The sequence below is a fragment of the Xenopus laevis genome, chromosome 4S (genome assembly GCF_017654675.1).
Source record: "Xenopus laevis strain J_2021 chromosome 4S, Xenopus_laevis_v10.1, whole genome shotgun sequence".
NCBI classification, from domain to species: Eukaryota; Metazoa; Chordata; class Amphibia; order Anura; family Pipidae; genus Xenopus; species Xenopus laevis.
Window position 1 is genome coordinate 111,380,689 of NC_054378.1, and position 24,652 is coordinate 111,405,340.

At 39.0% G+C, this 24,652-nt stretch overlaps 1 protein-coding gene across 2 annotated transcripts in view; it reads right to left on the minus strand.

The window, feature by feature from the left end:
- Positions 1-4,274: 4,274 nt before the first annotated feature.
- nr2c2.S (nuclear receptor subfamily 2 group C member 2 S homeolog) overlaps positions 4,275-24,652 on the minus strand; it is a 30,566-nt gene continuing 10,188 nt past the window's right edge. Inside the window, exons 3-14 of one of the 2 annotated variants that reach the window (XM_018261374.2) lie at positions 23,380-23,577; positions 21,932-22,034; positions 20,572-20,751; positions 16,995-17,142; positions 14,646-14,739; positions 14,110-14,243; positions 12,366-12,543; positions 10,114-10,235; positions 9,668-9,807; positions 9,312-9,449; positions 7,785-7,890; positions 4,275-5,606 (exon numbers count right to left, since the gene is read on the minus strand). In XM_018261374.2, coding sequence (XP_018116863.1) covers positions 5,432-5,606; positions 7,785-7,890; positions 9,312-9,449; positions 9,668-9,807; positions 10,114-10,235; positions 12,366-12,543; positions 14,110-14,243; positions 14,646-14,739; positions 16,995-17,142; positions 20,572-20,751; positions 21,932-22,034; positions 23,380-23,577 — 1,716 coding nt within the window. In that variant the 3' untranslated portion in view covers positions 4,275-5,431. Of the gene's footprint in view, positions 5,607-7,784; positions 7,891-9,311; positions 9,450-9,667; positions 9,808-10,113; positions 10,236-12,365; positions 12,544-14,109; positions 14,247-14,645; positions 14,740-16,994; positions 17,143-20,571; positions 20,752-21,931; positions 22,035-23,379; positions 23,578-24,652 lie in introns of both variants that reach the window. The other variant, XM_018261373.2, reaches the window with a different exon arrangement.

The following is a 24,652-nucleotide window of genomic DNA, read 5'->3' on the forward strand; positions in this document are numbered from 1 at the left end:
CTATTTTTTGTGTACTTCAACTAGGGAATAGTCCAAATTCGATTCGAATTTGAAAAGAAATTGCCATCTAAAACCTTGTCAAATTGCTGTTTTAGCCTAAAGGGGACCTCCTAGAACCCATTTGGAGTCAATTGGTGGACTTTGAAAAATCAACGTTTTTTGTTAAAAAAAAACTTTGCATCAAATTCGATTGCGTACAATGTACGAAAACAGTCTATTCACAAAAGAAAAAGTTAGATTTTTTTTGATAAATTTTTTTATTCGAATTTCAAAGTTATGGGAGTTCAAAAAAACTTGACCCTTGATAAATCCGCCCCTTAATGAATGGATTGTTTCATCCTTTCAGCTTAGATCTTCCAAGATACCATGAATATCAATGGCAACTGAAATTTGGGGAATTTTGGGATATTCCATTTTTTGATTCTCAAAAACTTGAATAATTGAGCTTTTTTTAAAAAAAAAAATGTGCGGAGACTGCATAGAATGTGGGATTTGAGATCTTTCTTATATACTGTCAGGTTTTAAGAAAATTTGATATTGGTACAGGACCTGTTATCCAGGTATAGGACCTGTTATCCAGAATGCTTGGGACCTGGGGTTTTCCAGATAACAGATCTTTCTGTATCTTCATACCTTAAGTCCACTAGAAAATCATGTAGACATTTAGGGGCAGATTTACAAAGCTCGAGTGAAGGATTCGAATTAAAAAAACTTCGAATTTCGAAGTGTTTTTTGGGCTACTTCGACCATCGAATGGGCTACTTCGACCTTCGACTACGAATCGAACGATTCGAACTAAAAATCGTTCGACCATTCGATAGTCGAAGTACTGTCTCTTTAAGAAAAACTTCGACCCCCTACTTCGGCAGCTAAAAGCTACCGAAGTCAATGTTAGCCTATGGGGAAGGTCCCCATAGGCTTGCCTGTGATTTTTTGATCGAAGGATATTCCTTCGATCGTTGGATTAAAATCCTTCGAATTGTTCGATTCGAAGGATTTAATCGAAGGATCGAACGCATAATCCTTCGATCGCAGGATTTGCGCAAAATCGTTCGACTTCGATATTCGAAGTCGAACGATTTTAGTTCCTAGTCGAATATCGAGGGTTAATTAACCCTCGATATTCGACCCTTCATACATCTGCCCCTAAATAAACCCAATAGGCTGGTTTTGCTTCCAATAAGGATTAATTATATCTTAGTTTGGTCAAGTACAAGCTACTGTTTTATTATAACAGAGAAAAAGGAAATCATTTAAAAAAAATTGGATTATTTAGATAAAATGGAATCTACGGGAGACTACCATTGCGTAATTTGGAGCTTTCTAGATAATGGGTTTCTGGATAACGCATCGCATACTTGCATATCAATCGGTTCATGGAATATTCCTTGAGATTATGCAGCACAACTGTATACAGGCATGGGACCTGTTACCCAAAATGCTCAGAACCTGGGATTTCAGGATAATGGATAGTGATTGGCGAACTTATTCGCCAGGCACAAATTCGAGGCGAATTTGCGTGATTCGCTGCCAGCGAATAAATTTGTGAAACGCCCGCGAAAATTCACCGGCGGCAAAAATTTTTTTCGCGGGTGTCGAAAAAAACGGACGCCGGCGTTAAAAACGAATTTTTCGCGCAGATTCGTCCGTCACTGATAATGGATCTTTCCATAATTTGGAACTTGGGTTGCCAGATAACCGATCCCATACCTGTACTTGTTTCTTCTGGTTAACCACTTTGTTTTCCCATCTGTAACTTTTGGTGTTTTAATTCCCTTGATTTTTAACTCACTTATACAAAAACCATGAAATGTCACAGATTTGCATTCATTAGAAATCTATATAATCTATATGTCTTAACTATTCTGTTAACTTGAAAAGACCAAATTACCCTCAGGGTAATTTTCCGGCATTTTCATCTGATTTAATAAAATGCTTAAAATAAATGATCACCAGATGATCAAATACACTGAAATCTCTCTAAATATTCTGCCGTCAGCAGATATTTTTAAATAAGTGCTTGATTTTTTTTTCTGAAAATGCTGCAATCAAAATAAAAAGCAAAAAAAAACATTATATGAAACTGAAATGTTTAACTAAAAAAAGAAAAAGATTAATTTAGAAAAAAGCAGTTACTGAGTCAAACATTTAATGAATCCCAATGCTTTTTGCAAGATCTGGATTCAGTCAAATCCTAGGCTGCTGATTTATTAAAAATCGAGGGCCAGGAATGAGTAAAATAATGTAATAAAAAAGTGCTTTTGTTGCCTCGCTTATTTTTTTTTCTGTTATTGTTTCTGTCCATGTGTTTTTTGCTTTGAAAATATGCAGGTTTTAGGATTTGATTTGTTGAAGAATTTTTTTTTACTTTATTTTACCAGATCTCAACCCTCAGTTAAAGGCAGGGTCGGACTGGGGTGTAAGAGGCCCACCGGGGGTTCTTACACGGTTCCCCACACCTCCTGTGGGACCACCCACCTGCTTACCCACCACCACCTCCTCCCCACCCAGTGTGCACCTTTCTTTTCAGCAATTGGAGGAAGGAAGGGCGGACAGCAATGGCAGAGGGCAGGTGAAGGAGCGGAGGAGCGACGTAGCAGGGCAGGCAGGGATAGGGTCTGGGTCAGCGGGGCCCCACAAGAAGGGCTGGGGCCCACTGGGTTTTTTCAGGTGTCCTGATGGCCCAGTCCGACCCTGGTTAAAGGGGCTGTTCAACTTGAAATTAACTTATAGTATGATGCAGAGACTGATATTCTGAGACAATTTGCAATTGGTCTTCACTTTTTTTCTGTGGTTTTTGTTCAGCTATTCTCCAGTTTGGAATTTCAGGAGGTTGTTAGGGTCCAAATTAACCTAGCAACCAGGCATTGGTGTGAATGAGAGACTGGATTATGAATAGTATATGGTCTGAACAAAAGGATAAGTAATAAAAAGTAGCAATAACTAGGGATGCACAGAATCCACTATTTTGGAATTGGCCGACGCCCACGAATCCGAACATTTTTTAGTTCCTTGTTTTGTGATAAAAAGTCACATGATTTCCTTCCCTGCACCTAATTTGCATATGCAAATTCAGATTAGCTTCAGCCTGGCAGAATGTTTCGGCCGAATCCGAATCCTGCTGAAAAACGCTGAATCCCAAACCGAAACCTGGATTCAGTGCATCCCCTTTTGAAAGAAAAAGGCAAATAATTAAAAAACCGTAACAAACCAAAAAATGAAGACCAATTAAAACATAGAAAAGAATCTGCCATTCTGTAACATAGATTTTTCTAAAATCTGAATATACTAATTAGAATTATTTTCTGTAGTCTCTGGATTTGGCCAAAAAATATTTGATTTGATGCATCCCTGGAAATTGACCAAATTTTCCAGTTTTAAGAAATTAGGATGTGCTAGCCAGCTACCTAATGTCTTCAAGTTCTACCAGGAAATATCTTTTCCTACATTTATATTACACAATATTATGGATGGATCAGTCAGCTGCAGCGATGACAGATTCATTAGAGAACCACTGCTCAGAACTTTACTGTATGCTATTTTATTCTTCATTCACTGAGATGACCTGCATTATTTAAAGAAGGAAAGGTTAAAACTAAGTAAGCTTTATCAGAAAGTTCTATATGAATACACCAGTAAACCCTCAAATGAATGTGAGTCCTTCTTTTGTGTACACATGGTCTTCTGTATCAGACTTCCTGTTTTCAGCATAAACCAGGGCTTGGGCTTGAGCATGCTCAGTTTGCTCCCTTTCCCTGCTGTAATCTGAGCTCAGAGTGGGCAGGGAGAGACTCAGGCAGGAAGTGATGTCACACCAAGCTAATATGGCAGCTGCTATCCTAACAAACAGAGACAGTGTCTAGAGCTGTTCTCAGTATGGAAAAGCATTCTAAAGAATAAAAATGGCGTTATAGCTTGAATTATTGTGGCTAATCTATTGGCAATAAACTGCCTTGGTAGCTTTCCTTCTCCTTTAAAAACAACAAAGTTTGTCATTTCCGTGGTCCTTCCATAACATGGTATCTCACCTGAAGCCTTCCATGTATTGTTGAACATCTACCTGGTATCAGCTGATGAGTAATGAACGTAGTCCAACAACACATGGAGGGGCATTCCTGCCTAAGCAGCGTAGAGAACGTACGTTGGGAAGCCATGTTGATTTGTAGCTTCCAACCCCATAATTGTTTCACTCTATATTTCATTTTATGATTGTCTGTTGCATTGTAGATGCTACTTGCATAATTAAAAAAGAAACAAAAGCCCAGGGAATCTCCGACGTGGACGGATTTGTATAAAAGGAAGGTTTTGCCGTAGCAAGTAATACTATAGCCAGGAGAGATCTTAGGAAAAGTGCTAATGCCGGTACAGGTATCACGAATGGAATATTATCAGTAGAAAGATGCAAAACAACATTTGATATAACAAGGAATGGAATCGGTGGTCATAATTAATAACACACAGAACTGCAGTGTTACACAGAAGACTGAATGAATGTGAGTGTCTGTCGTTTTTTGGCCGCTGACAGTTCTTATTCCATAATTATTAAATAGGAGTCATAGGGAAACGCCAAAAGCACCACAGTTCATTGATACTATGCATTAAATAAAAATCATATAACCCAATCTCTGCATGTTCCTGTGTTCTGCTGGTGGATTCAGAGCGAGTCTAACTGGCACATGGCTGCCAATGTCTCTAACAGCCTCATGAATTCCAACCCATGTGTATAGCAACACCTCCATTGCTTTTGTTCTCTGACCCAGATTTATCAAGGGTCGAATAGTAAATTCAAATTTTCGAGTTTAAAAAAAATCACACATTCAAGTTTCAATCCCCCTATATCATGTAAATTCGAATGTGAGATTAATCACAACTTGACCATGGAAACAGTCCTAATTTGAATATTTGCCACCTAAAACCTGCCGAAGCCAATGGCAGAGGTATGGGTTTTTTTTTCGGGAGAAAAACTTGAATCGTACGAATCGAATACGATCTGAATTCTCGGGTTGGAAGCATTCAATCGAATATTATACATTCGAATTTTTCTTAAATAAACTCCCAGTCGAATTGTGAATATATTCCAATTTTAAAAATATTCACATGAATTCGAAATTTGACCTTTGATAAATGGGCCTCTTATTATTGGTTCAATAAGCTACAAAAAAGAATGTTAGTGTGTTGAGTAGCCTGCAGGGCCATTATAAAATGTAACAGAAATGTTGAACCACTCCTACCTGGTAATATTGTTATGGCCATCAGCACTTTCCAGGAGGGTAAAAAAAGTGTGGGAGAAACCTTCAATGGAAGGGGTATAAAATGGGACAGCATGTACATCTGAATGGGGCTTTTCGTGTTCCCCAAATGTTACTGCACCTCCTCACACCAAACACTGGTGCATTGAAGAGTTCTTGATTTATACGAGTCCCATATCCGGCTATACGTCGGCCTCTGTGATCTGCCCATTATACTCCGCTGTCTCCATCTTGAGGATGTAAGGGATGATACTGTCAATAGGAACATTGCCAATGAGACCAGTAAAAAATAGTTCTTCGGTGATGTTGGAGCTCATGAGTCTGAGGGCTGGAAGTCGTACTAAAATTCGGGCCAGCCTGGGTAGAAAGAGTAAAGGAATGTTGTAACCACAAATCATGATCTGAAGCATAGTTTGGTGTATAAAGACATAGTTTTCCAATTTTAAATTTCAACACACAATTATGCACAGGGGGTCACAATAAATGGGGTAAGCTCCCGGCCTGCATGTTATATAGAGTGTAATGCTCCTTAAAGGGGCAACTAAAGTCTAAAATAGAATAATGTTAGAAATGCTGTATTTTGTATACTAAATATAAACATGAAGTTACTGCACCAGAAGCCTAATTAAACAAACGATTTATGCTTTCAAAGTTGGCTACAGGGGGTCACATCTTGTAACTTTCTTTGCAAGACCAAGACTGTGCACATGCTCAGTGTGGTCTGGGCTGCTTAGGAATTGTCATAAATTATCAAAACAAGTCAAATAATATCTGCCAGAAGCCAATACAGCAAGACTGATTAATAATCAGAATATACAGACTGCACTGGGTCTGTGGATACAAATCTACACAGTTGTTAAAAGGAAACAAACAAAGATGCTCGAGTTCTGGGAAGGTGGGGGGGGTTTCCTCCTTGTCATTTGAAAGTATGATCGTTTCCCTGCACAGCAGTTAGGGACCGTCTGAATTTTCCTAACTGCAGCTGTCAGAGCAAGTAAAGCGAAGGGTAAATTTCACTGCATACAGTCAAGTTTCTATAAAAAGTATGTTGGAGATAGGTTTCTTTTTCATTAAAGAAAGTAAAAATAGGATTTTATTTTTTTGCCTTTACATCCCCCTTGTGTTGCAGTGTATGATGTGTGTCAAGTGTCTGTGTCAAGGGAGGCCTGCACTATCATTGTAAATTTGTCATTAAGTATATTCCTTTAAAATATCTGATTTTCTTGGGTCAAATTACTGTTAGGGGCTTATAGCTTATGTGCACCTTTTGATCAACTTTTAGTATGATGTAAGGATTGATACTCTGATGCAATTTGTTATTGGTTTCCATTTTTTATTATTTGTGTTTTTTGAGTTATTTAGCTTTTTATTTGGCATCTCTCCAGTTTGCAGTTTCAGCAATCTGCTTGGGTTACAAATTACCCTAGCAACCATGCATTGATTTGAATATGAGAATGTTATATGAATAGGAGAGGCCTGAATAAAAAAGATGAATCATAAAAAGTAGCAATAACAATAACTTTGTAGCCTTACAGAACATTTGTTTTTAGATGTGGTCATTGACCCCCATTTGAAAGCTGGAAAGATTCAGAAAAAAAGGTAAATAACACAAAAACAATAAAATATAAATAATAAAGAACAATGGCAAAGTTGCTAGGAACTGGACAGTCTATAACAAACTAAAAGTTACCTAAAAGGTGAACCACCTGAAACAGTGTGGTGTTTTTCAAAATGTTTTCCCTATGTAAACTAAATGTTTTGCTCCCACTCCCACAGAAATGCCCCTAAAATAAAGAGCACAAAATGTTGGCAATTTATGCAAATGAAGTGAGAGATTTGTCTGGCAGAATCCATTACAGTGACAACAGCAACAAAATCAAATACTTTCCTTTATCTAGAACAGGGATTCCCAGCCTTTTAAACCTGTGAGCAACATTCAGAAGTAAAAGGAGTTGGGGAGCAACACTAGCATGAAAAATATTCATGGGGTGCCAAATAAGTGTTGTGATTGTTCATTTAGTAACCCCTATGTGGATTGTGAACCTACATTGAGGCTCTGTTTGGCAGCGCACCTGGTTTTTATTAGGGATGCACCGAATCCACAATTTTGGATTCAACTGAACCCCCGAATCCTTCTTGAAAGGTTCGGCCGAATACTGAACCGAATCCGCATATGCAAATTAGGGCTGGGAAGGGAAAAACATATTTTACTTCCTTGTTTTGTGACAAAAAGTCATGGAATTTCCCTCCACACCCCTAATTTGCATATGCATATTTGCAAATTAGGATTTGGTTCGGCCGGGCAGAAGGATTCAGCCGAATCCTGCTGAAAAAGTCAGAATCCTGGCCAAGTCCCGAACCGAATCCTGGATTCGGTGCATCCCTAGTTTTTATACAACCAAAACAAGCCTGGAATTCAAAAATAAGCTCCTGAATTGAGGCCACTGGGAGCAACATCCAAGGAGTTGGAGAGCAAAATGTTGCTCGCGAGCTACTGGTTGGGGATCACTGATCTAGAACATAAATTTGTTGTACCTGTATGTATCATCAGGATAGGTTTTTTGCACATAGTCCTGCAGCTCCATCTGGGCTTTTTCCTGGAACTTCTCTATCTGCGCCGTGCTGGGTAGTCCCGGGTGATCTGTGTAAATAAATAAATAAATCATCTTGTACATGTAGATTTGCATAGACAGCATGTATTATATTGTCTTAATGGTTAGAAGTGTCCCTCTGCTGCTCTGTCAAAAAAGAACTGCAAAACTGATGCAGGATTTGCCCAGATACGTCTTCTAAAAGTTCTATGCTTCATGTAACAGCAGTAATAGAATTGAGCAGATAAGTGTGAGGAGATGCTTCCTGTATCAGTAACTATAACGTTTGCCAATCTGTCCTGCCCCTGCCCTGACAAACCAGCAGACAGCCAAATCCAAAAGTATATTAAAAAATATATAACCATTTTTATATTTCTATAAAATATTATAAAATGTTTGGTGATACCTGCCTATGAGTAAGTGCCCCAGTAGGTACGAAACGCGTTAGGCGGTTATTTGTATGTCCTAATAAATGTTTTGAACTTTTAATTATAATTTCTGGCCTTTACTTTCGGAGAAAACTCACATCTGTTTGCTGCTTCAGATACCTTTTATTGGCTTAATTTTTTTTTATTCAGTTAGCCAATAAAAGGTATCTGAAGCAGCAAACAGATGTGAGTTTTCTCCGAAAGTAAAGGCCAGAAATTATTATTAAAAGTTCAAAACATTTTGAACTTTTGGTATCACCAAACTTTACATGTTCTGCATTTTTTCAAAGGCTAACACGGTGCAATATCTTAAAACTATAAAATACTATAAAAGTATGCCCCCCTTTAAAATGACAGGTTTCAGGTGGCGAATATTTGAATTTGATTTGTTCCCATGGTCCAGGTATGATAAATCTCAAATTTGAACTATTCTCAACTCAAATTTGTGAGTTTTGACCAAAAATCCAACTCGTAAATTCAAATTGGATTTACAAAGGGGTTGTTCACCTTCCAAACATTTTTTTCAATTCAGTTGTTTTTAGATTATGCCCCAAAAATAATTATTTATTTTTTACTGTTTTTCCAAAATGTAAGTTTAAAATTGAATGTTCTTGTCTCTGGTGTTTGAGTCTGGCAGCTCAGTAATTCAGGTGCAGACTCTAAACTGTTACAATTTTGCAACATTGAGTTGATACATTTCTCAGCAGCATCTCTGGAGTATTAGCAACTATTGTATCAAGTTTAACACTTGCCTCTAATGAATGCCAGAGATTTTGCTCAGCAGCGACAAAGGTAAGAAATGTATCAAAAAATGTATCCATTTAGAACAGTTTACAGGGTCGGCGACCCCCCCTCTCAGAGCTGCTTCAGAAGGTGAAAAATGACATTTTACACCTCAATATTAGAAAAACAGTCACACATAGAAAATAAAAAGTCATTGGAAAAAATCGTTATTTCTATTTCTGGTGATCTATCTGAAATCAACTAGTGGTTTGAAGGTGAAACCCCCTTTAATAAATCTGCCCTGTAAAGTTTGCTCTAACCTGGGCTGAAAAGCACCACTGCTTTAAGGTAGGCATATTCATATCCATCGATATCCAACTTGGCCATGTTGTTACAGAATTCCTGGAGCTTCCAGATATGCTCCATGACTTGTTTTATTCGGTCTCCAGAAAGCTTGTCTGTAAAAGAAATCAGGTTGACCATACAGTGTGTAATCCACAAAGAATGTTAATCTTTTTCTTACTCCCACTTCAAATGACAGATGATAAGAAGACAGTTGTAGGAAATACTTGTACAAAGGAGCAGTTCATATATTGTGTTGACACTTGAGCTCTGATTGGCTTCTGCATTAAATTACACAAAGCACTTTCTATAAAATCAGTTTTTAGAGTCCTACCTTCTTCTATGCTGTTCTGCAGATGGTTGACAATGGCTGCGAGGATGGTGGAAAGACTCATCACGTGAGAGCACTGTGCAAGACCCAGGGTAAAAAGCTCGTTCCAACAGGCACGCACAAGGTTTGTGTTACAATCCTGCCTGAACAGAAACGTGTTAATATACAGTTAGTAAAGAACATCAGCAAGAAAAAACGGCATGACACAGCAGAGCACTATAAAAATAGATGTCAAAATCTGTTTCTATAGAGATATAAAAATAGGCTCTTCTTTAGAATCTAGGGGGAACATTTATGTACGCGTTTAAGTCAAAAGCTGATGGTATTATACTGCTTTGCACATAAATTGCCATCTATTTGTGTGTGTGTGTGATTGGAATTACTCAGTAATGGCTTCTGCTTTCTCATTTAACCTTCACACTGACTTACCAGAAAAGGTCTGTGCTTACCCCAGAGCTTGGAAAGCAGGAATGGATCTGGCCCAATGCATGGAGAGGAAAAGCAAGCGGGATGCCGACTCACAGATATAGTGCACATTCAGATACTCTGGCATTGGACTTGGCATTGTAAGCTGCAACACAGGGAGGATTGGGCTTTCAGCTGGCAAGCAGAATTTTGCAGTCAGTATTCTCCACATAATGTTTTGAGTGAAACCCTCTAATTGACTAAAAGCTCAAACTTGTGGGACAGTTTTGATAGATTGATTATTGATCTACTGTCTGTGCGGATCATTTCTAGGCAGTTATTGGACCAGTGTACTGTCTTGCTTGAAACAACTTTATGTCGTACTCTTTTTAGGTCTGATTTCTCATCCCTTGGCACCACCTTTCTTTCCTATATTTGGCTAACAAGTCCTTAAAGGGGTTGTTCACCTTCAAACACTTTTTTTTCAGTTCAGTTGGTTTCAGAAGGTTCACCAGAAATAAAGACTTTTCCAATTACTTCCTATTTGTGACGGTTTTCCTAATATGGAAGTTTAAAGTTTTATTTTTCACATTCTAAAGCAGCTAGGGGGGTCACCGACTCTATAACTGTTCTAAATTGATCCATTTCAGTTGATCCATTTCTTATCTTTGTCCCTGCTGAGCAGAATCCCTGAGTTTCATTAAAGGCAGCTGTTAGAATTGATACAATAGTTGCTAAAATTCCACATATACGGCTGAGAAATGTATCAACTAATTGTATCAACTAAATGCAGCAAATTGTAACAATTCAGATTCTGCTCCTGGATCACTGAGCTGCCAGACTGAAACACCAGAGACACAAACATTCAACTTTTAACTTCAATTTTGGAAAAAGGGTAAAAAATAAAAGATGGAAAGCAATTTAAAAAAGTCTTTGTTAATGGTGAACAATCTGAAAACAACTAAAAGGAAAAGTGTTTGGAAGAAAGGTAAACAACCTCTTTAAAGGGGAACTAAAGCTTAACTAAAGAAGTAGGCTAGAAATATTGTACATTATGTTTTGTGTTTCTGTATCAGCCCAAGGCAACCACAGCCCTTTAACAATAAAGATCTGTGTCTCCAAAGATGCCCCAGTAGCTCCCCATCTTCTTTTCTGCTGATTCACTGCACCTGCTCTGTGCTGCTGTCACTTACTGAGCTTAGGGACCCACTCACAATATACAGTACACATAGAATTGAAATGTCACAATATAAGGCTGATTAGTGATTAAAGGAGAAGGAAAGCCCCAGGGCGCAAAACCCCTCCCCCCCTCCCCTGTGTTGCCCCCCCTCCCTCCTCCCCCCTGGCCTACCTGTCCCCCTGGGCAAATGCCCCTAACTTGTTACTCACCCCTCTGCGCAGGTCCTGTCCACGGAGTTCACAGTCGCCATCTTCTCCCACGCGCGTCTTCTTCCTGCTCTGACCGGCGTCTTCTGGCGCATGCGCAGTAGGAACAGGTACCGGTACAGCTCTATTGCGCATGCGCCGAATGTCACAAAGTTTTCCGATTTCACTTCGTGACATTCGGCGCATGCGCAATAGAGCTGTACCGGTACCTGTTCCTACTGCGCATGCGCCAGAAGACGCCGGTCAGAGCAGGAAGAAGACGCGCGTGGGAGAAGATGGCGACTGTGAACTCCGTGGACAGGACCTGCGCAGAGGGGTGAGTAACAAGTTAGGGGCATTTGCCCAGGGGGACAGGTAGGCCAGGGGGAGGAGGGAGGGGGGCAAAACAGGGGAGGGGGGGGGGGTTTGCGCCCTGGGGCTTTCCTTCTCCTTTAATACAGATAATTACTACATGGCAGCACAGAAACCAGTGCAATTAGCATCAGAATTTAATACTCAGCCCTGTAGCATCAGCTTATATTACAGACCAACCTCATTTTCTGCTGGATAATTAGTGACGACTAAGCTTAGCTTCTCAACAGCTGCTCAGAGCCCACTGAGCATGTGAGTGTCACAGACACTTTCCAAGATGGTGACCCCCTGTGACAAGTTTGAAGTCAAGGATCATTGCTGCTATTGACAAGCTGAAACTTTAGGCTGGTGCAATAAGTTCAGTTTATAAAATATGGCATTTTTAGCCACATTCATATTTAGGGTTTAGTTCTCCTTTAATGAGAGCTGTAAAGAGTAACCTCCAATGCTTCTCTGATCATTGCCACCATGACTTACTGTAAAGCACCAAAGGTCACAATGATTTACAGTACAGTAGCCTGTGCTATACTGTATATATATAAAAAACTACATAACTTACCTTAAATGTCACATGTGTGTCTGAAAGAAGGGGTCCTTCAACTTCCAGTATAGGAGTTGCCTGATCCCGGCTAATTATGTGAATGTTCCCTCCAGTGGAAGCGTCTATTCCATCTGCCTGGTTATGTACAGGAGAGCCATCGGTTGCATTAAGTGCTTTCGCTAAGGTATCGAATGCTCTGTAATCAAAAGGAAGAACAAAATGTTAGTCCCTATGGTAACGTCTTCATTTTGAAGCATCAAACAGACCCATACATATCCTTGTACCGTACACGTCTGAACTGCTTCTTATTGACAAGTTGGCGGTTTTTTAATGAATGCTATCTGTCATAAGTTACTGCCTAGTACCTCTCAGAAAGATAAGTTGGTAGTCTAAGAGCCCTGGTTACGTGCCACCCTGTGGGAGACAGAGAGTGATCATTCAGAGATGTCAGTAGATCTCAACGCTGCTCAATGATCCTCCTGTTTGCTTCTAGTAATTCAGCTTTTGTACAGAAAAAACAGGTTTTATTGCTTTAACTCTACCTATATTAAATCATAATTTGTTTCTAAATGATCCTCACGATCCTAAATGATCCACAGAGCTGTGACTGAACCCTATCAATGCTGTGTTACCATAAGCAAATCTGTCCAATTTCACTTCGCCAAAAAACATCATGAAAGAGAGGAAATCACATTAATGTCAATTAATTTTTCCACGCAAGATGCATTACGTGTTTTTCACAATGTTTATTCATGCAAAATGAAACTTTTTTTCTCATTTTTTCACTTGTTTTTGTCAGGTAAAATTTTTGCAGCAAAATCTTGCATTTGTTTTGCAAAAGAATTGCAGTTGGCAAAACATATACATATTTATCAAAGGTCAAATATCGATTTCATGTGAGTTTTTAAACACTCCCATAAACTACCAATTCGACCAATCGAAATTTATTAAAAAAATAGAATTTCCTAAACTCTGGTGAATAGGATCGATTCGAGTTTTTTCTCTGAAAAAAAACCTGTAATATCAGAAAGGCTGCAAAGAACTCCAAATTGATCCTAGGATGTCTCCCATTAACTAAAACAGCAATTCGGCAGGTTTTAGGTGGCGAATAGTCGAATTAAAAGGCCAGAGTATGATAAGTCTCGAAAATCGAAATCTAATTTAAATATATATAAATAATATAAATGAAAAAAATCGAATTTGAACAATTCCCTAGTCGAATTTGACAGTTTTGGCCACGAAAAACCCCAAAATTTGACCCTTAATAAATCTGCCCCGTAATTTAGCCGCAAAGTCTACCTGGTGAAAAATGTTCCTACACGTTTCGTGCCCTATAGTCATGTAGTCATTGGCAAAAGACTAAGTGCCTATAGGCCACGAAACGCGTAGGGCCATTGGAGATGCTTATCAACTTCAATAAACAATATTTTACTTTTATGTTTGTGGCCCTGTGGATTTCTCAGAGTGCCTGGAGGCCCCATTTGTTTGTACTGCTCTCTGCCATAGCCACAGCATGATAATTGGTGAGTTTATTTATACTGGTTACTTGTGCCACCCTCATTAAAAGTATAGCACACTCTGCAGTTAAATATCCTTTATTCTAAACCTGCTTCCATGTAGGGTGCAGGTAATGTAATTTGGTTGGAGAGCACCAAAATGGCACCATGGTACCAGCTTTGCATGATAAATAAGCCATTTGATATGCAACAGATTCCTTTGCATCAGTTATAGCAACGTGCAACACATACTAACCAGCACTTACCGAGTTATTTCACTTGAATATTGGTCCTCTGGATGGACTTCAGCTGTGTCCCCATTTTTCAATGACTCTGTCAGATTTGCTAGTGATGTCACAACATTTGCCAGTGTCCCAAGTCCGCCATGACTTGCTTCTGCCTGCTTTTGAGTTACATATTGGGATTATTTGTAAATACCTTTTCTAATCTCATGCACTAAGTCTCTAGCCGAAAGGCTGAATATAGAGCAATACAACATAAAAAACAGAGATTATTTTTTATATAGCTGCATAAATCAAATGGGAACCTACAAAAGGTGATCACTGCATGTAAGGGTTTCTGCACTTTTCATACTCAGCTAAAAAACAATGCAGCTGTGGTATTTAGACTACTGTACTTTTCTAAATGAATGTTGAGGGGCAGCAGTGCTGGGATGGATATGTGCATTTTAATGGAGGAAAAAAGAACATTAGCACATATACACTGCGCATTTCAAAAATGGAAAACGTAAATACTGGAAAAACATTACAAACTATTACATTTCTAATTAAGTTATAGTCACCTTTGAATCCGAAGAGAAAAGCACAGTACCATCTTCTCTTATAAGTGGTGGCTGAATATTTACTAGCACCCTGGGGTCCAACAGTTCTGTTTGCCTGATTCATGGAGAAATACAGTTTGTCAATACATGTGTTAGGGGCCCATTTACTTAGCTCGATTGAAGGAATAGAGGAAAAATAGTTAGACTTTCAAATGGTTTTTTTGGCTACTTCGACCATCGAATGGGCTACTTCGACCTTCAAATCAAACGATTCGAACTAAAAATCGTTCGACTATTCGATAGTCGCAGTACTGTCTCTTTAAAAAATATTTCGACCCCCTAGTTCGCCACCTAAAACCTACCGAGGCCAATGTTAGCCTATGGGGAAGGTCCCCATAGGCTTCCTAACAATTTTCTGATCGAAGGAATATCCTTCGATCAATGGATTAAAATCCTTCGAATCGTTCGATTCGAAGGATTTAATCATTCGATCGAATGATTATTCCTTCGATCGTAGGAATAGCGGTAAATTCTTTTGACTTCGATATCGAAGGATTTTACTTCGACGGTCAAATATCGAGGGTTAATTAACCCTCGATATTCGACCCTAGGTAAATGTGCCCCTTAATGTCAGTTGCCTTGGTTCATAATCGTGTTTCTCTACAGACCACTGAAACTTAGTTTGAATAATTGGATCTTTTCTGTTGCCAGAGTTAGCAGTTAACAAGTGAATAAATGTAATTTAAATGAGGTGACTTTCATAGAAAGGCATTTTTCCCTGCTCTCGTTTAACCTCTTATTTGGAAAGCCCCAAGTCACAAGTATTCCATATAATAGATCCCACACCTATATAAAATATGATACAGTATAGTCAAACACAAGAATGTCATGTAAATGGGAAAATGCTAAAAACATTCTACAATGATCCCCTATAAAATTTAAGGATATCAGAAGTTGCCAAACAGTTCCATAAAGGCTTTTTGAAAGGTAACTGAAGTACAGGTATGGGACCTATTATTGAGAATGCTCGGGACCTGGGGTTTTTCGGATAACGTATCTTTCCGTAATTTGGATCTTCTTAGCTTAAGTCTACTAGAAAATCATGTAGACATTACCGGTAAATAAACCCAATAGGCTGGTTTTGCCTCCAATAAGGATTAATTATATGTTAGTTGGGATCAAGAACAAGGTATTGTTTTATTATAACACAGAAAAAGGTTATCAATTATAAAAATCTGGATTTGATTATAGTGGAGTCGCAAATTCACTAAACGACGATGCGCCTAACGCTAGCGTGAATGCGCCAGCGTAGCGCATTTTTGTTAATTCTGCGATCCACTAACGAATGCTGGCGTAAATTCGCTAGTTTTACTTCGCACCCTTAGGCCTGGCGAATTTGCGCAACGGACGTAACTACGCAAATTCACTGACGCGCAAATTATTCTGAACGCTACCTTTTACGCCAGACCTTCTTCGCCACCTCAGACCAGGCGAAGTGCAATAGAGTAGATAGGGATTGCTTCAAAAAAAACGTAAAATATTTTCTAAGCCCCAAAAAACGCTGGCGTTTTTTCATTTTTTATGGGTGATAGGCTGAAAAAGATCGAAAACATTTTTTGGGGCTACCCTCCTTCCCCCCTACATTTCCTAACTCATGGCACCGACCTTAACTATACAGTGGGCACATGTATAGGGCAAAATAAAAATTTTATTTGCTGTTTTGAAGGTTTCCCAGGCTTGTGTAGTGCTGCTACATATACCTCCATTGTAACTTGAATTTGGCGCCGTATGCAAATTAACCATCGCTAGCGTAACTTTGCTTGGCGAATTAACGCTAGCGCAATTCGCAACCTCACGCTTCCCCTGAGCGCAACTTCGGATTTTAGTGAATTTGCGTAGCGCTGGCAAAAATACGCCTGGCGAAGTGGATGCTGGCGCAACAACGAATCTTAGTTAATGTCCCACTATGGGAGACAGCCTTTCCATAATTTGGAGCTTTCTGGATAACGGGTTTTGGACAACGGATCCTATACCTGTACTTTACATGTATAATCAATTATAGTGTTTTTGAGTATAGTTTTGCTTCTGTTTTTTAAAAATATGCACTTTTTAAGAAGGCAGCAAATGCTATATTTGCTAAAGAAATGTAAAGGGATGTATTTTAGGGCTTATTTATGAACACAAGCTATGGCTGTTGTGGGACTTAGGCATCAGAACACTAAATAGTCAGACATTAGGTTTATAGTATTTAGAAAGTGCCTGAATGCACTAATGCAAATTAAAGGCAGTGATACAAAGATAAATTTGATCCCCACAATCTTCTCTGAGAAATTCAAGGTGATCGGGACAATTGAATGTTAGGAAGCCCACCTTGCACCATCTTTATCTGATACAAATGTCGGGGTTGCTATGAGGGGACTTCTTAGGTCCTTTCGGATGTAGATTTTTTCTGTTGAAGCTGCACAGTTCGATGCCTTTTCCCTCTGGATATCAAAAGGTTTTCTCTCACTCTGCACCGCTGAAAAACACAAAAAACACCCTAATTAGAAAAAGTATGAAGCCTATATTCCTAGCAAATGATGAAATCAGAAAAGCTAAGAGTTGGAACTGAACAGCACAAGTAGTCATTTATGGCCTCCTCATGCAGTAAGCAATGCATCTGTTTTTGCAAGTGCCTTACAGAATTGCAGCATATCTCAGCGCTCTGTTACGTGGCACAGAGACCTGAGCATTATAAAGCCGACTGTGTCTGTCAGTGCTATATTCATGAGCTGGAGGGGGCAATACTTAGGGGCCCATTTACTTTTAGAAGGAAAAGAAGAAAAAAAACGTCGAGTTTCGAATGATTTTTTTGGCTACTTCGACCATCGAATTGGCTACTTCGACCTTTGACTACGACTTCGAATCAAACGATTCGAATTAAAAATCGTTCGAATATTTGACCATTCGATAGTTGAAGTACTGTCTCTTTAAAAAAAACTTCGATCCCCTACTTCGCCACCTAAAACCTACCGTGGTGCAATGTTAGCCTACGGGGAAGGCCCCCATAGGTTTTCTAAGGTTTTTTTGGTCGTAGAAAAAACGTTCGATCGATTGATTAAAATCCTTCGAATCGTTCCATTCGAAGGATTTAATCGTTCCATCTAAAGATCGAACTAATTGCGGTAAATCCTTCGACTTCGATATTCGAAGTCGAAGGATTTACATTCGGTAGTCGAATATCGAGGGTTAATTAAGCCTCGATATTCGACCCAATGTAAATGTGCCCCTTAGAGGCAGATTTATCAAAGTGTGAAATTAAAGCTCACCAGAGTAAAATTCACCTGCTCTCTATTCATTACTCCAGAATTTTTATAAGCGTATTTATCAAGCAGTGAAGTCTTGATTTTCACCCTTGGATAAATACACTTCGAAAAATTAGCTCTAATTTCACACTTTGATAAATCTGCCACATAGGCATTCAGATAAGCAAGTTACGGAGCAGCAGAACAGGGTGCAACAGACCCTGCCCTTACTGCCTGCACTTCTGCACCTCCTGATGCTGCAGTCTACACCTCACACCACATTTTGTTTATCCAGCTTGAGGAGCAGACTGGAGCTAGATGGAGGTTGGGGGGGGGGAGAAGTGTGTACTGAATGAGCACTAAGGGGCTCTTGTACCTCTATAGTAATTCCAAACTGGACAGGGATTATGTCCTTTCTCATCTGTGTGACTTTCCTTAAAGCCTCCTCCTTAAAGGGGACCTGTCACCCGAAAAAATTATTCAGAATCCTATTTAATCACGTTAATAAAGCAAAATAAACTTTAATTACACTATACAAATTATTTGAATCTTGTTTCCTTCAGTCTGGGATTTCATAATTATAGCAAGCAGGCAGGAGCCATTTTGTGGACCCTGTTATTAAGGCAAGCCTTGTATCATCTCAGAATCTTGTTTGTGCACCAGAATGGGGGACCTGATGTCCATCCCCATGCCCTGGCTACACAATTAAACGGTGAAGAGAGAGGGGGAATGTGGGGAGTGCAGGGAGAAGTGCTGAATGGAAAGTGAAAGTAATTGCGTGCCCCACCTCTATGACTAAGGTATAGAAGAGGGGCAGACAATATTATATTGACAGCTAAGATTTTTAAATGAGTTTACAACAGCTATGAACGCTTTAAAAAGAAAAAAAAAGGATTTGGATTTCATGTTTAAAGGACTTTTATTATAAAGCTTTTTATGTCTGGGTGACATTAATGTGTGGATGTGATTAGGAACTAGAATGTTTAATCAGGGCCCTTGAACAAATAATCTTCACAGTCGGTACCCCTTGTAACGTGCGATGGATGGATCACAAAATGACTATATACTAAACTAGTTTACCTGTTCCTTCCTGGTAGGTCTTTCGTAAAACTTTTAAAACTTTTCATATGAGTAAAACCAGAATGCCGTGTCATTTTTAGCTATGATATAAAAAGGCTAGCATACACAATGGACCTCAGAGACACTGGGGCAAATTCACTAAAGGGCAATTTTCGCCTGCGAAGGCTTAGCAACACTCCGCGCTACTTCGCCAAGTGCAAATTCGCTGTGTATGGGCTGCCGAACGCTGGTGAAGTTTCATTAGTGTTAATTTGCCAGCACAAGCATTTCATAGTGAACGTTCGCTAACATCGTTTCTGCCTAGCAAAACTTCGTCAGTACGCTTAGGTCAATTTGAATAGGACGGGTACATATAGGTCGTTTAAATGTCTTCATTAGAGATGTTGGTACAAATGCTTGAAGTGGCCATTTATTATTACACATGTCCAAGGAAGCAAAATAAACACAAAAGAGATTCTTTAATGTCCTAGACATGAGCCCACCAAAACAAATGTGGCATGCCCCCAAATGGTTAAAAGTTGTATCTATTAAAAATATATATTTTAACTTATTTTTTTTAAGACAATCTCGCTTTAAAATATGAAAAACTGCCAGCGTTTGTTTTTAGAACTTTTATGAGTTTTCGGCATACAGGATATGATGTCACTAACATAAGATTCAGGGGGATGTAGCTTTATCTTATCAGGTCGCCAGGTCTAAGATGGCAAAAGAAACTCAAGCAAAAGAGGTAACGCTCTGTAACCGCACTTTAGTGATTAGTGGAGTAACGATCGTTCGCCTGATCGAAAATGTGCCTGGTCAAGGTCTGTTTCGCTAACGAATTGTCCTCTACGCCGGTTAGTAAATTGGCGATGTCCCTGCGGATGGGATTTCTGGCGAATTTTTGCTTGGCCCTTTAAAAAATCTGCCCCACTGTGTCAACTGGGGAAGTTATAATTGATAACCCCCTTCAATTTAATCTTACAGTGCATCCAAAAATCATTTTAGACACAACAAATTCATTAGTAATTAATCACTTAAAATCCTTGGGCATTTCGCTTGTGCTTGCGTTTTTGCATTTTGACTGATGTGATTTTTGCAGTAATGAAAAGACAGTGTCATTCCCATCAAACAGACAAGAGCTCGCTGCGGAGCGCTGATCGGAATAATCCAGGAGACGGTATAAGACTCTGATGAAGTGTCAAGAATGTAGGCACGAAACGCTTTAGAGAGATTCACATACCCTTATGTTCCGTGTAATTTTAAGTGTTGAAATAAAGCCGGATTGATTTAATACCATCTCCTGGATTATTCCGATCAGCGCTCCGCAGCGAGCTCTTGTCTGCATGTTGGAGCCGGTTGGAGGTGACTGGCATATCGCGAGAGCAGCGGTCGGCCAAGGGATTGGAATGCGCTGGGTGAGCTCCGCCATTACCGCATTTGTTACCCATTGTTCATTCCCATCAAACCCAGTTTCTTTCCAGCATATAAGGTTCAGTGCAAGTTGTAAAAATCCATTAAACAAATACAAAATCCCAGGATTTTATTTCTAAAGCAAAATAAATGAATCCTCGTATTCAGGAGCATGGGATGGTCAGACTTACATTCCATTTTCATGCCCATTTCCAGGCATTTTTTAAGCCGACAAAACTGACATCGATTGCGGTGATGTTTATTGATGACGCAGTCCTGACTGCTCCGACAACTGTACGTCAAGCTCTTCCTAACACTTCTTTTGAAGAAACCCTTGCACCCCTCACAGCTAACCGCACCATAGTGGCGACCTGAGACAAAAAAGGACAGAAAGTATTAAATCCAAGAATACACTTCCAGATGCCCACATACACACATAGATAAACATATATTTTGTGTGACTTTCCTTAAAGCCTCCTCCTTAAATATACGAGGAAGAAAACAGCCTCCTATATGTACTTTCAATATGAAAGAATTTTGTTATAACAGCACCACCTGCTGGTCAGTTCAGGAGAAAGAAAAATGCTGCTGATGTGCATCTGCTTAGGAAAGATGTCAGAAAGGTTTCTAATTCTTTTCCTAAGCAGAAGAACATCAGAGCAGCCTTTTTATTTCTCCTGACAACTTCCTTGACTACCTGGTGGTCAGACTGGTCAGAAACTGACTGGCACTGTTCTAACAAAATTCATGCATATTAACAGTACATGTATCCCTATATCTTGGAATTAAAAGAAAATAAATAATGAATGTGCATTGCAAAAGTGCTTAGAATAACATCCTCATCAATTTTACATTTACTTATTTAAAAGGTTTACTTATCCTTAAATGTGTGGATGATTTCATATTACAATGAAAGTAGTGGTGTAACTATCGCGGAAGCAGACCCAGCAGACACTGCAGTGCTGGGGGCCCAGATCATGGGGTCTCTGCAGCAAGATCCCCACTCCAGCAAGTGTATTTTTTTTTAGTTGTAATATTGGTGTATAGGCAGCCATCTCAGGTCATTTTGCCTGGTCATGTGCTTTCAGAAAGATGGAAAGGAAAGGATGGAACTGCTTTCTGGCAGGCTGTTGTTTCTCCTACTCAATGTAACTGAATGTGTCGCAGTGGGACCCGGATTTTACTATTGAGTGCTGTTCTTAGATCTACCAGGAAACTGTTATCTAGTGTTAGGGAGCTGCTATCTGGTTACCTTCTGTTGGAGGGGAAAAGGGAGGGAGTGATATCACTCCAGCTTGCAGTACAGCAGTAAAGTGCGACTGAAGTTTATCAGTCACATGACTGGGGCAGCTGGGAAACTGAAAATATGTCTGGGCCCCATGTCACATTTAAAAATTAAATATAAAAAAATCGGTTTGCTCTTTTGAGAAATGGATTTCAGTGCAGAAGTCTGCTGTAGCAGCACTATTAACAGTGACAGTATCCCTTTAAGGACAGATAAGATTCCAGCCAATACAATTCTTTTGTAGTACGGCATGCATTTATTCTCACCAGATGCCTTGTCACCACAAACAACACAGTATTCTATGATCTGAGGGCGTTGCACATCTCCCTTTCCCAGGAGTCGCTCCACAGAAGCTGCATCTGTTACTATCTGAAAGAAGATAATCAGGGAAATAAAAAACAGATAAAAATTGAGTAGAGATTTTTACATACAAAACATCAACAAGCTGCTTAGGTGAGAAGACAAGTCATAGAATTAATTTCGATAAAACAAGAAAGATGCACAAGATCTTTAATTTTTCTTTATTTACACTTAATATAGGTCTCTCCGATACTCACCTGGGCTTCATTATATATTTTTAGTTGTTTAATTGTCTTCTTTGGACTCTTTCCAGATTTTAGATGGGGGTCACCGACCCCATCTAAAAAATGCTCTGTAAGGCTGCAAATGTATTAGTATTTGCTACTTTTTATTACTCCTCTTTCTATTCAGACCGCCCCCTATTGGTCTTCAAGTCTCCCATTTAAATCAATGCATGGTTGCTAGGGTAATTTGGACCCTAACAATGTAGGTCTTTATAAAAAGATATTGCATATAATTTAATCTGGTAAATGGCACTTACAAAAATACTAAAAGAGAGCTTTTGTAATTGTTACTCCTCTTTCTATTCAGACCGCCCCCTATTGGTCTTCAAGTCTCCCATTTAAATCAATGCATGGTTGCTAGGGTAATTTGGACCCTAACAATGTAGGTCTTTATAAAAAGATATTGCATATAATTTAATCTGGTAAATGGCACTTACAAAAATACTAAAAGAGAGCTTTTGTAATTGTTTTTTTATTATTTGTGGTTTTTGAGTTATTTAGCTTTTTATTTTTATCGCAGTTTCAAAAATCTGGTAGCCAGGCTCCAAATTACCCTAGCAACCATGGATGGAATATGAATAGGAGAGGCCTGAATAGAAAAATGTATAATAAAAAGTAGCATAAACAATACATGTGTAGCCTTACCGAACATTTGTTTTTAGATGGGGTCAGTGACCCCCATTTGAAAGCTGGAAAGATTAGAAGAAGGCTGCAAATACTACAAAAAATAAATAATTAAGACCAATTGTAAAGGAATTGGCCATTCTATAGTATGCTAAAAGTTAACTTAAAGGGGAACCACCCATTGAATGATATTCTTTCTTCTACTCACTATCATCATAGTCAAGTCAAGAAACCATAATTGTTGGATTTGGCTGAATACCAAACCTGAATCCAAACAGTTATTTGTGTATTTTAATTTAAATAAAAATCAATTTCATCATTTGTAAACAAAAAAAAAAAACGTAATGTTTCAGTTGTCTGTTGCATTAAAGACTTTGCGAAGTCATAAGAATTCAGTTATAATGCTGAATTTCGAACCAATTCCTGGTACCAGTTTTTATTTTTAGAAACCAAGTAAACCAACGACTTAACGATTAACTATAAGAAAAAGATTTTGCTGAACATACCTGTATTCTTCCGGGTACAATATTTTCAGCAGTGAAGATGACTTGCTTTGTACTGGGAGATTCAGGAGTTGCCAGTATCACCTTCCCTGTTCCAGATCCATCGGGACTGGTCAGTATAAACTGCTGTTTGGGAGATACCGTGGAATCTACAGCTGTTACAATCTGAATCTTTTGACCTGTCTGCTGATCTGTTACAATCTGGAAAAGGCAAGAAACCAACTATTTACTATAAAGAATGTCACTACTATACTGTGAGGCATGAAAAACATTTGCACCAGCTATAACTATCCATTATATATTTGCAAAGTGCTGTAATTTCAATATGCAGTCTCAATACTGCAATTATAGACCAGTAAGCTTGACATCAGTAATGGGATATGTAATACAAAATGCATTGATAACACATGACCCATTGCTGCAACCAATGGGTCTTTACTGGTTGCCTGTCTAAAAGTAAGCATCTCATTGGTTGCTATGGTTTAGTGCCCCATGGCAAACATTGTGCCTTTTTTTACATATGGGGTTAACGTTTTTAGAAGACCACTAGTTACTTCCTAGTTTAATCCATGTCTGCAGAATGAAGTAGAAATCAGCTATTTGCAGCCAGTGTTTTTTTGCAGGCTGAGTAAAGCTGATCTTCTCCCTTACGCACCTCTGCTTTTTTACATGAAGCAGAGCCGAGTGGGTATCGGGACAAAAATGTGAAAGCAACCATTTTTGGTACAATCCCATTGCGTAAGGGAGCAGATAAGCTTCTTTCAGCCTGCTGAGAGCAGCAGAACCAACACGGGGAGGCAAAGTTATTAAAGGGAAAGTATCGCGAAAATGAAAATTTAATGTAAGCTTCCTCATACTAAAATAAGAAACTTTCTAAATACAATCATTTAAATATTCTGCATTGTTTCTGAAATAATCAAGTTTATATTCACTATTCCTCTCTCAGCATCTGTTTCTTTTCATTCTGTCTTCATGCAGCAGTTGGGTGTCAGATATTCATTGACAGTTAGATCCAAAATATCTTATAGGAGGGCTCCTTTTGCCTAGAAGATGTATTCGAGCTTACTTTGTTAAAATCACCAGACATCATGTCTCTCTACATGCAGAATTTGTGCAAAAGGCAGTTATTTTGTTAGATTTTGTTTGAACTGGAATCAGTTATTTGAGTGAGCTCTAATACATCTGCTAGGAAAGGGAGCCCCCCTATAAGATAGATTGGCTCATTCATCTGACACCCAACTGCTGAATGAAGACAGAATGAAGAGAAACAGATGCT